Here is a 13478-nt window from a genome sequence, read left to right as displayed (position 1 = left end):
AAACGGTAACATATATTTTAATTGTTACCGGGATTAAAAGTAATATTTTGAACATTTTATTAAAATGTCTACAAATTTATTTTGTTTTGAGTATAAAATTAAAACAAAAAAATGTTGAAACCTAGTTTTCTCAAAATTATAGCTCGGATATGGTGATACGAAACATAATTATTGCTCTGACTAAGGTATTAGGTATACTATAACATATCAGTTGCTAATTGGTATTCATTGATGGTGCTTGCGCGTTAAATTATACTATAAATTACTATAAATAATAAGTATAGATCTTAGAGTAACTAACTATAATAAAGCTATAATCAGTAAACCCTATGTTTAAATGTTTCTCTTTCTGCAGGATAACCGAAGACTTTAAATTACAAACTCATGGTCTGGACTCTCCACACCACCAGGGATTGTACGGTGGCTTAGGTCACTCGCCTACTTCTGGTTCACCTTGTTCCGTATACGCTTACCAGCCGTACCACCGGAACTACGGCGCAGGCCAGTTCCATCAATCGACTGCTGCCGAAATTCAACAGCAGCAGCAGCAGATACCAGTGACCCAAATGGTAGTACCACCTCCGTTGTCGGCGCAAAAATCCTCGGACGACGCGGCAGCGGCGTGTTGGTTGCAGCATAACGGCGGTGGATCGGCTTTCGAACACCACCTGCATCACCAACAGCAGCTGTCGTCAGCCTATCAGTCGCATCACCAGCAGAGGCAACAGGATAACAACGGCATGACCGGAGGCGTCCAACAGCAGCAGCAACAGCAGACGGCCAAGATGACACAGCAACAGCAACAGAAAGCGGTCAAGGAGCAGCGGATCCGAAGACCTATGAACGCGTTCATGGTATGGGCCAAGGTGGAGCGAAAAAAGTTGGCTGACGAAAATCCTGACTTGCATAACGCTGACCTTAGCAAAATGCTCGGTGAGTACCTTAAAATATGATATATTATAATATTATATTAAACGATAGTACTATTGTTATGGGTAATATAATATGATATACTATTGTATCGTTTACCTTCGATGGCGCTGAAATCGTAAAAATAAAATAATTATGAACCCGAAACACGTTTATTGACTTTTTGAAACTACCAACAGGGATTATAATTTTACCTAAATCTATTGATTAATAATGAAGCGCGTTCGTTTCAGTTTGTGTGTAGGTCCGGCACCATTGATAATAATCTTACTCGTATATATATAATATATAGAGAATGGTGTGTCATCCGCATACGTTTACGAATGTATACTCTTATTCTCGATAACACATTTCCAGAGGATTCACTCGTTTACCACCTTTACATTTTACTCCTACAACACCTTGCTATATTATAGTATACATTATTTGTGTGGTCAACTAATTTATACGATGATTATGCTGCTTTTAATTAATTAAAAAACAAAATTATACCTATTTTAAAACTATTAGTATAAACAATTATTTTCCACAGTATTCGAATTATCAGTCTGTACAAAAATAGAAAGCTCGTTGAGTATAAGAAAATCATGTCACCAGTTTGAAATAATTGGTAATACACTTGTAGTTTCGTTATTCCTTTGGTTTAGCTGGTTTAAGTACATTTTTTCGCAGTTTTTTTTTAGTTAATATATCTAGATATGTGCAATGTGCGCTAATGTTTTCAACAGTTTAAAATTTAAAACTAAATACTTAATTGCCTAATTTATAATATTTACAATTTATATGATAATAGAGAGAGTTTATTTGTTCTTCTATTATTATTTTGGACTGCATGTGTTAGTGATGTTTTAATGTATACCGTGTTCTATTGGCACAACATAGTTATGTTAGGTAAAGTCGTGAATTTAAGTATAAACCTATACATTTAATGTTGACTGTATAATAGTAGTAGGTAGACGTAATATTTATGCCTTATGGCAGTACGTTATGACGCAAAATAATCGTCTTAACGTCTGGACGGTCATCATCTTATTATATGATATATATATTTGCCGCAGATGGATGTCTGACAAACCGCTATAAATTCTTTACGAATACGTCGTTAGATTAAGCTAGTAAATTATTGGAAAATATATTATCATACATAATATAGTATAATATATTGTATCTTACTACTGCAGTGAAATATCTTCCGTCTTCGGATATTAATTAATTACGCTGAGCATAATATTAAAAACGAATGGGTTTTATAACTATCTCGAATTCTTATCATCGCAATTTTAGCGTGTGTGTGTGTGTGTGTGTGTTTTTTTTTTTATTTTATCGTTTGCGTTATATTATATTAAAAATATAAATGTACATACTTAATCATAATATAATATATATGTCATTCAGATAAACTAACATCTGTTTACGGTACTTTGCATACGAAATTCAAGTCATATATCTTGCTATAACGAGAGGCTATTATAAACAGCGTATATTTACAATAAATTAAAAAGTGAAAAGGTGCATGTTTAAGACGCGCTTATACAGGGTGTCTCTCATCGCAGATCTGACATATTTATATAAGCAATTTAAATGTACGTCGTTTATATATGACTATATACGATATTTCGATTGCATCCGGTCGTCGTCAATCAACGGCAGCTTGTAACTATGTATATATGTATTTTATATTGGAAATTTGTTCACCTGCTTCGCGCGACGATAATTTTTTTCCTAAAATTCACTTCGCCCCCACACGGAATCTATATAGGTAGAGGTATCTATAACTATTGCAACTCATGTACCTATATTATATTATTATACCTACAACAGTACTCCGTCGCAGCTGTCTTCGGCCTCGGCGGCGCTGTATATATACGTGCGCAGATAACATCGACGCACACCTGTTACAACATTTTTCGCCGGTGGATAATCGTAATGCCTATCCGGGGATAGCCGCACAGCATAGGACCGCGTGCTATACGCGCGCAGCCAAAACAATAGGGTAGTAAGTCGCTGAAAGTTGCGCAAATAAAAAATTAAATTTATACAATAACAAACACTCACATGCTCATATTATATAGGTAAGACACGTAGCGCGCGCGCGCGCGCATACACACACACACACACACACAAATACACGCGTACGCATGCGTTTAATATAGTGCGTATTATACATTGTCTTTGTCCTCTATTTGTACAAAGGCGAGATGTAAAGTATATACATTATATATAAATATATATATAGGTACGTAAATTTTTACCGAGCACCACGAGCTCGGTATCTTATTGCGCGCGCCAAACCCGACTTATCCATATAAGGGCCAAATGCATTAACCTCGCAACGACGGCGGAACAAATAGAACAAAACGCCCCTGTTTGTATTTAAATCGCGTATCCCTTTTCTTTATTATTATTATTATTATACTATTTTTTTCTCTTATTTAACTTCACTTATTATTTCTCTCTCGCTCGCCCTTCACTCGTGCCGAACTCCTCTTCGGCCTGTGTCACCCACCGCCATGTCTGTACCGTTCGTTTAAACGTAATATCATATACATTCAGTTTTATATTATATATTAGAACGGGTCGTAAGACGTCTTTGCCGATGTCAATTAAACGTGCGGAAATTCGCTTAGTCGCTGCAATATTATTTACATACACAGTCAAACCGGTTGGTTACCTTAGAAAATTCGATACATCGCACCGCCGCCGACGTTGTCGTCCTCATATCTAATCCTTGCGCAAAGACGCAAAGTCGTTTTTATATTTTAACGCAATATCTATATATGATCACCCTTGCACGTATATAAATATATATATCACGCACGATGATAAAACACCGTTGTTTATGGGTATAATTATAAATATAAAAAAAAAATAATAAAAACAAACACATTTTACGATTACACTCTGCGAACATAATGTACACAATCGTTATTTTTTTTATTGAAATGTGTCTGACACAAATGTATATTGTTCTATTGCCTACCACGTGATTCGATTTGCAATTTTAAACTGTATAATAACTGTGTCGTACTACATCAGCTAATACTTGTAACAATATATAACTATCGAAAGTAAAACTATATTATTATTTCATGTCTGGTAAATATTCAGAATATTTTAAAAACCAAACGGATGTCTAATAACACAATAGATGGTAATCAAAATATCTCTTGTTCGGCTGTGTTATTCGCTCGTTTCAATTAAAAACTATACACATTAATAATATTGATAAAATCTTCAACAGTAATCGTTGTCCGGTAACATAAAAAACACACTACCGTATATAATAAAAAGTGATATATTCATTGATATAGGTATAGTTTATAATACTGTTTTTTATTTTTTATTCCGTCATTTAAGCGATTGACTTTGAAATGTACCTGGATGTAATGGAGTTCGCTTTCAATAGATTATACGATCTGAAACTCGATTTTACAAAATAATATAAATTATAATTATATGTAAATGCCGGCCAACATTTATATGCTTTTAAATAATGAACTTTTTACAAATCGGTAAGTTAATTTTCTTATTTAATTTTGTAATAAGGTGATATACCATATAAACGCGAAGAATATATTAATATATATGGGTACTAAATAATAATAATATAATTTACAAAAGGATTAAACGTAATTGAAACTTCACTACAATACGTATCTTTACTTAGGTATGTATATGTATTTACTCTTAATATACTTTTTTCTAATCTTATAGTTCTAATTCTTAAGCAAGTCAATTGTTTTATAAGTTAAAAAAGTATAGTAAAGTACAGAAAAGTGTAGTACCTAAAGTAATATTAAGTATATAGTAGCAGACTTATATGTCGAAGATTTTGATTTAAACAATCGAAACGCTCTTTGCATTTAAGCGAATAGTGTATACTGTGTATATTAAAATGCATTTTGTGTAACTCAATTTGATTTCGGAAACCAATTAGATCCAATATTATCGTGCACAATGTGACGCGTTAACAAAAAGAGGCATCTTTTCATTAATTATTTTATTTAACGCGATTCATCACGTTCAGCGTCCTCGTATATAGGTAACCATCGACGTAGCCGGACAATGATCGTGTAATGACGTGTACATTATTGTTTTACCGTTTACGGGCAGACTATATATACCATATATTAATATATAAAAAACGAACGTACGAAACGCACTGAAATGTCAATCCGCTCGTCAACAGCACCGCAGTCTCATGTTTTCGTTATTTTTTCCTCTCCCTCTCCCCTATCCAGCATAATCGTTTCGGCCGAAATGTAATTTTAATTTTCGACACACAGTGAAAACTCATAAAAAACTCGTAGTAATATCGTATCTATATATGTACGCAAGCGTTATACCTATACGTGTAATACCTATATTATATTATTTCGGCCAGCTGTGAAAATAATAAATAAAAATGAAAAGAACGCTTTCCGAACTCGAGAGACGTCTAAAAGTCCATTGCCGCCACCACATAAAAAGATAAGAAGGCGGTTGAGCAGTTTCTTACCATATACATTATATATTATAGTGCATAATATAGGTATATAATATATATATATATATATCGTAAGAGGCGTTGGTCGAAGCACTGCACACGGTGCGTACACACCAACAGACCGACATTAGAGTTCATAGGTCACCTCGACTCGTTATGTTTTATGGTTCTGGTTACATTTTGCGTTTTTTTATCTTAATCCTTTTTCGCGCGCGCTCTGACCGCAACCCTGGTGATGTTATTAGGTATATACTATATACTATATACATTTAAACGCGTATTTTGCTTTCGCTCCCACTACCATCACTCGACGAATACATTTACACACACAAGTACTCTCGGCTGTGGCTTCCCCGGAGTGAGTTTTTATTTATTTTTTTCAATTTGAATGTTCGCGCTTCTCACTTGACTACCAAACGCCGCCACTATAGCCCCCTGTGGGGCATAAAGGATCTGTGGGCGCGGCTCCTGCTGGTGACAACAAGCCTTCCGGCATGTCCTTTATTTTATGGCTTGAAAATAGTTGTTATTTCTTTTTATATTTTCGGTATATTTTTTATTTCATTTTATTTCTTTTTTTTTTCCCAATATTATCGCAGTTCGAATCGGAACATATTTAACCGTCTTGAAAATCCGTCGTACATAAGTTCAGCCGACAACATAATAATTTTGTCCAAACTTGTTTTTCTCGAATTTTTATCAATTTTTCTAAAATAAAATCATGGAGTTCGTGTGGTTTATTAAATCTCGTATCTCAAATGCGACAACAAAAAGTTCAGATCACAAATATTTAAAACGACACGCGGTCGAGATACCCATCTCGCATCGACTTACAGACGCGTATAGATCTCATACCTATATTATACATAAAATAACTCACTTTTTTTTCTGTAAATATCTGTCGTTGGCGATGTTGATAAGAAAGTATCATTAAATTTATTTAGAATTTATATTCTTAAAATAAGGCTCACATGTGCACAGCATAGGTATTACATGCGGTTTTCGTTGTCATATACATAATATATATACAAAATACATTATAAAAATGTACAATTTCATTTAATGTGTTATAAAACCGAAATAGAGTACTCTTTTACTTTACCTATACTATTGTTTAGCCATGCGCAACAGTATTGCGAATTATTTCGCTATGTAATAAAATAATGCATAGCACTATCGCGCATACCCAATAATGTCTGCAGGTATATAGCTCATCGGAAACTGAAGGAAATATACTCTCAAGGTCCGAGATTAATTAAGACGCCCGGCCGGATCGGTTCGGTTGGATAGCGCAAGGTTATAGACGAGTTGCACAATCATAATAATATATGGACCCGCGCTGTCGTATGGATGTATATACCTATGTATTTTTCCTTCACTTTTACGTCAAAAATTGAAACAAAAGATTTGAAAAAAAAAATGTTTTTTTAAATCCCGACGGTGGTGCGACGTCCGTTGGGGCGTGTGTATTTATTATCGTCGACGTTGTTCTTGTTAATAATAGGTTTGATTAAAATTTTTACAACAATTATAATATGATATATATTATTATTATATTATATAGGTATCTATTACCGTGGTCGTAGTGGACTATATATGCGATGATAATATTGCCACCGCCGCCGCCGTGAGGACCAGCGCGTACGGCTCCTGTCCCAGCCATAAACACCGACGAATGTGTGTACTAATAATCTATTAGTAAGTCTGGTATATGTAATAACTTAAGATTTACCGGTGACGATAATGTATACAAAGAAACCGCTATTGTGTCCGAAGCCACTGCGTAATTTATGGTTTTAAAATGGGTTCTCTCTAGAAGCCGGTATATAATATGTGAGATGATATATACATATACCCACAGACACACACTCACACGCGTAAAAAAACTGAACCAGAATAAGGTACCGTTTGCCGCCAGCTGTGTTCATGTGTGTGTGTGTGTGTGTATATATACTTACTATATAACATGACAATATCGCTGACAGACCGCCAGAGGCATGGATTCGGCGGCAGCGGTCGCGGCGGCGGCATATTATATGTATACGGTTTTCTTTCCATGTATATGATAATAATATTTGTAATTTAAATCAGCATTATAGTATAAAGATCTGGTTTGTGTGCGCAAAGAAAAAAATAAATAAATAACAATATGGGTATACACACTATTTCACATATATATATACCAGCTATGTATACGCTGAACCCTCTCGCCGCGCAGCAGTAGTATCGAAAGAAAGATAGTCTCGCTGGAATAAAAATGTCAATGTATGACAGTCGCTGGCCATTTGTTCGCCGATCGTGTACATTGTGTATGTATAATAATATGTGTTTGTGCGCGTGCATTTTTTCCTATTCCGTTTGTATGATATAAATAATAAACGGTCGTCTCTTGTTATTCGATTAATCGTAAACGTATTTGTATAAAAATATGTTGTGTATATTATTGCGGGTACCTATACTTTTTATACGTTATTCTGTTTTTTATTTTATGTTCGTATTGTCTATATTATGTTTAATATGTGTTTTATCTCTCATATAACCGTACTCATCGCGCTTTTAATTATATTTAACATTTCTAACGGTTCCTCAAATAATACATATATGTGGACTTATCAAACTATTATTTCCTAATAACCGGACATTGAACAATTTGAACACATATCAATATAGGTTACCTATATACAGCTAAAATATTAGGATTAGGTATATGAAAGCAAATAGAAGAAGCAATCAATATTTAAATAAATAAAATGGTGAAGTTCCGATTATAATACAATACAATATTCACTCACCTTATTTATGCCTAATATAATTGAATATAAACATGTTTATTGCATTTTACGAATACTAATGTATTATAAAACTAGTATTATAGTACTCGGAATTTCACTTGCAATCAAAACCAATTATCCAATTTATTTCTGATTTATAAATAATGAATATAATACATGTATATTATATATATATATATATATATATATAATGAATAAAATATTAATTGACCCAGATTAAATTCAGTACATGACGCTCAAACTGTCTAGATATACAAAAATGTATTTACATTAATTTGAATGATGTTAATTAAATTAGGGCATTGAGTAGTGGATAATAAATTAATAATCGAATAATCATTGCAAAATTAAACAACATATATTATGTTTAAAAGGATATGCATGCACTTGTTTTGAATACAGAATAGTTATATACCTATGTAACGACTACAACGTTCTTATATATTCTTCGGTTCACAGGTTAAAAAAAAAATAACCATTGCAATATTCATGTACAATATAATAATATATTATTTTTGTTACCATCAATAGGATAAAAATCTTAAAAGTTTGTTTCGATTTCTTACAATAACAGATAATAATTGTATAATATATAATATTAATTATTAACTATGACTTAATTTTTTTAAATTGATTTCAGAGTCAATCACTTACAGTTGATATTTGTTTTTTTTTTTTTTTTTAATTTCAATTCTATGTGTGAAATGTAGCAACTAGCAGGACAATTTTTTATAGAATAAAAAAATGTTTAACAGTGCTTATTATTTGTAAGCAGAACTGATCGTTTTAAAATGCATAAAAAAAATAATAAAAAAAGTCTATAGCACGCGCGTACGAATTTCCCTCACAGACGATTTGCCGCCGGGCACTCCACTTGTTGCGCGCCACCTGCGCCTTTACAACTCTATATATTATACACGTCATGTTTATTGTGATTGACGCCGAGTGCATCGCAGCAATCACAACGTTCTTTTTTACAAACTCCTTTCAGATTCTTCATTATTACTTATTTGATCATTATAATAAATACGAAATATGCGGTGACGGCAATGGGGACGGTGGATTAGGCATCATATTATCGACTGGTGATTTACGATTATATGTATATGGAATAACACCTCTCGGAGAGCGGTTCAAAGCGAAATCCGACCGCAAGCGCCTCTTTTACGAGCTTCGACTTCTGCCTCTCTTTTGATCTCTCTTCCTCCATAAATTCCTTTACTATATAACGTACCTAACTCTGTCTGTACGTTTCACGCTGATTTAATTTTATTTTCTCATCACTAATTAAAATAAATCCGCGTGTCGTCAATGCAGTGAGTACTGTACCGCTATATAGTACGCAAAACGGTGAATACTTTTATTATTTCATATAAAATTTAAAATTCGTAAATACTCAACGGCTTTTGTGTTTTTATTGTCGTCGTTGTCAACGAATATGAGTGGGTGTTATTATAATATAAACTCGTTGCGGTGCAACGACAATTGAGTAATATCGCACATTGGCGACAGACTAACAAATTAATCCGAAAACATGACTACATTAACGTTTACGACTTTAAGAGTACCTTTACACCATTAACGAGGGCAAAACAAAAAACAATTTACATTTATGTATTGTCCTGCTTAAAATCATTACTGTCAAGGTTTTCGCATGTTGTGAGATGTAAATTTATATATATATATTATATTGTATAGCTTTGAGTGTGCGAGTGTGTGTAGGTGAATTGAGATTATGTATATTGTTTTCGAGAGATTTAAATTATATTGTATATAATAATATTAACCATTATTCTCTTACACCTACTAAAATATTTTGAGGTATAGATTTAGTGAGAATTATTTTTATAGATCTCTTATAAACCTCAAAGCACTTGGCAGTCGACAATAATATAGTGTAATTTGAAATATATAATTATTATAGATCACGGACGTCACATAAAATATGAAGTCAACTAAAGTTATATCATTATAAATATATAACCTATGTAACACATTTAAATACAAAGAATTTCATGATTTTTATTATTTTTGGTATAATTATTTTCAATAACTGTCTAATAAAATTATTTTTCTTGAGAAACTGCAACTGAAAATTATTCTTTAGAGTATCAAAATTTGAAAATTTTATTATATAGGTATAATTAAAATGTATGAAATTTAAATAATATATTATAATAATTAAAAAGTACCAAATAATAATTTCCTTTAAATAATTTGGTAATCCTAATCCTAAAGTATTAAATACAATTTAAAAAGCGTTGAATTGAACTGATCTTTAAAATAAATAAAATAAAGTTAGCTGTAAATATGAACCTTATACAAATGACTTATTAGTTATTAAAATTAAAAATGTATCAGGAAAATATTTAAGAAGATTCATTTTTGGGAGCGTTGTGCACTGATAAGAAGTATAAACAAAAAAAAAATAGAACAAAATCAATAAACAAGAAGTATATGTGGTATAAATACCTATATATATATTACATAAATTAAATTTATTTACTCTCATCGCGCGTTATTGCACTATTTTATCTACGAATGTATACTTTTATTGAGCTAAGACAGATGAGTATTCGACGGCGCGAGGAAAACACTATCACGATTGCTGTTTCATAAACCTGCTGATCAACGGAAAATATCGAAAATATTCTATCTCTATAAGTTCTAGAAACGTATTAAGGTTGGTAGTCACCTCAGCCGTCTTATCACAGTCGAGCCGAGCATATTATCTAAATTCTCGATTTCAGTGGGATTTTCCATTTGTTTCATTTCACGGATTGCATAGTGAAGTTCTATGTATAATCCCATGGTTTTTGATGCCCTGCAGATAATCACAATAAGATCACCAAGCCGGCTGAGGCTACTGTTGTCCAAATCATTATAAACGATATACTAGCACGAGTCTGTTTTGCATTGTTTTTCGTTAGTTGTCAAAATGTTGCGACAACGATCATTGCCATAAGTTTTGACGCCGTCGATCGACGAAGACATTCGATCGAACCCTTGAATGCTTTTGGGAACGCTGTCTATGAGCGAGCGAATAATATATTATAGTGTTGTTGATCGCGAGGAAATGTTTGCGAATCTTTTTTTGAACAAACTCTATATCACTTACAGACCGACGAAACCACAAAACATGTCACTCATTCCCCGAGGTAAAAAAAATAAAAAGAAACATGCACATTACTGCGGTCTATATACGACGCTTATATAATATTATTAATATATTAAAAATATACACTAGTTCCTCGTAGTAGAAATAGCGATAATTATTGCGAACAGCGAGTATTTAAAATGTATTGTAAATTTACGTAATTGTATATATTACATATAATAATGAGTATATATTATTGTAAATGTTTGCAAAATCCTGCAAGTAAGACCTTGATGAAAAAGTTATAAATAATTATAAAATAAACATAAATGCAGGCATAAAATACTAAGTATCATTGTGTAATTATGCATTTTCCTCGATTCGTATATTATTCATAAATGATACTTAGTGATGTAATTTCTATACATTTTTATTAGGAAGTATGGAATTGGTACTTAGGTCAAAATAAAATATAATATAAAAATTACGATGGTTTAATACTAAATCTCGATATTACGGATATTATATACATATGTACCTATTATACACGTATTTCCACAAGCACAATTTACATTCATCGGATAAATAGACTCGCGTTAAAAAAAAAATCAACAAGTGTCGTTTGCGTGGCGATTTTTACAGCATATTATATACGAGTGTATATAACTATATATGTATATTATACTCATAATATATATTTACGTAAATCGTTTGCCGACAAAGGAAGGGACGTTTGTGGTCATTCGCGCGCTTGTAACTCGTCGGCGGGTGATTATTATAATATATTATCGTATGGTATGCTGTACATAGTATATAATATAATGTATTAATTATTTTAATTGTGTTGATTTCCATATAAAGCCATCATATACCTATATAATATATAGGCTTATATATATATTATATAATGTATTAATATCTATACCCTCCTATAATATTTTCTGCTATATTATATCACCATAGCCGATGTACCTATAAAGGCAACGAATTGACTCTTTTCCGTCGAATCGCCTATATATATATAATATAATAATACAAACCTCAAGGTGATGGCGGTGTCGTCGATAATAATAATTTAACGCTTTTATATAATATCAGCTCGATGCTCTGCCGCTGCCGTCGTCGTTCCATACTTAGACTCGAGCAACTATTATATATTATATATACGACGTGCGTGTAGACGTTTAATGTGTGTGTGTGTGTGTGTGTGTGTATACTGCGGCACTGCGCGCGCAATGAATATTTATAAGGGATATATTACGATTTGCATATTATACGTTTGAAAAAAAAAAGTAACCGTCCATCTGTCCTTGGTTGCGATTGGTCATTTGAATAAAATTTCCACAGTACACTATTTTTTTTTCCGTTCTCAATTTATTTCACCTTACCGACGCCGCTGCCACCACCGCCGCCGCCACCGCTTCTCTTCAGGTCGCCTGCTGCAGTCAGCCCTATACAGCGTGCACCAAGCGCGCAGATTATAATAATAATAATAATAATAATAATACGTCGTCGCCACCAGTTTACCGGGCTTGCATTTATTTATTATTTTTTTATTATAATTTTTTTCTCCTCGAGTTCTCCACTCGAATGGTATCCACCGGACCCGTCGACAGACTCCGCCGCGTAACCGGTTACACGGACGTAGCCGCCGACGATATTTGTGCGTGATTCCGTATAGGCGGAGCTTGGGGGACGGGTTATGCGCACTGTTTTTCCCCTACCCGATTCGTTGGACTACCTCCTCTCCGACAGTGGCGGCTGTCGTCTCCGCGGCGTACGAAATCTCGCCGCCAGCGCACGTGCACGCCGCCAAACCGATATTATTATTATTATTATTAATACATAATTATAATATTACATTGGATAGAAGACAGAGGTTTCTTATATAGATATTATCTGATTTCATTTATGTGGGTATTAATACCTATATGTTTAATAAATTATATATTATTCATCTCATATACGCACCCTGCTGCAGCAGCCGCCGAATTTTTCTACTTCCGCTATTACTTGTCTTCGATTCCTTGGTGTAAGATATTCAGTCTGAATATCGATACGTCTTAATATCGTCCTAAAATATTATATAGGTACCTACCAATATCGAGAATCGGAATTGATATATATTTTGTCCGCTGATGATTTTTTTATAAGATATTATTATAATATTATG

The 13478-nt window shown here is 33.1% G+C and overlaps 1 protein-coding gene across 1 annotated transcript in view; it reads left to right on the top strand.

Annotated features, from left to right (window-relative positions):
• LOC132928921 (putative transcription factor SOX-15) overlaps positions 1-13478 on the top strand; it is a 79850-nt gene that overhangs the window by 17395 nt on the left and 48977 nt on the right. The window contains exon 2 of the mRNA XM_060993871.1: positions 356-933. Within this exon, the coding sequence (XP_060849854.1) occupies positions 356-933 (578 nt within the window). The remainder of the gene's footprint in view (positions 1-355; positions 934-13478) is intronic.

Source organism: Rhopalosiphum padi, chromosome 4 (assembly GCF_020882245.1).
Source record: "Rhopalosiphum padi isolate XX-2018 chromosome 4, ASM2088224v1, whole genome shotgun sequence".
Classification (NCBI taxonomy): Eukaryota; Metazoa; Arthropoda; class Insecta; order Hemiptera; family Aphididae; genus Rhopalosiphum; species Rhopalosiphum padi.
Note: the sequence above shows the minus strand (reverse complement) of the source record. Positions and strands in the feature narration are given on the sequence as shown.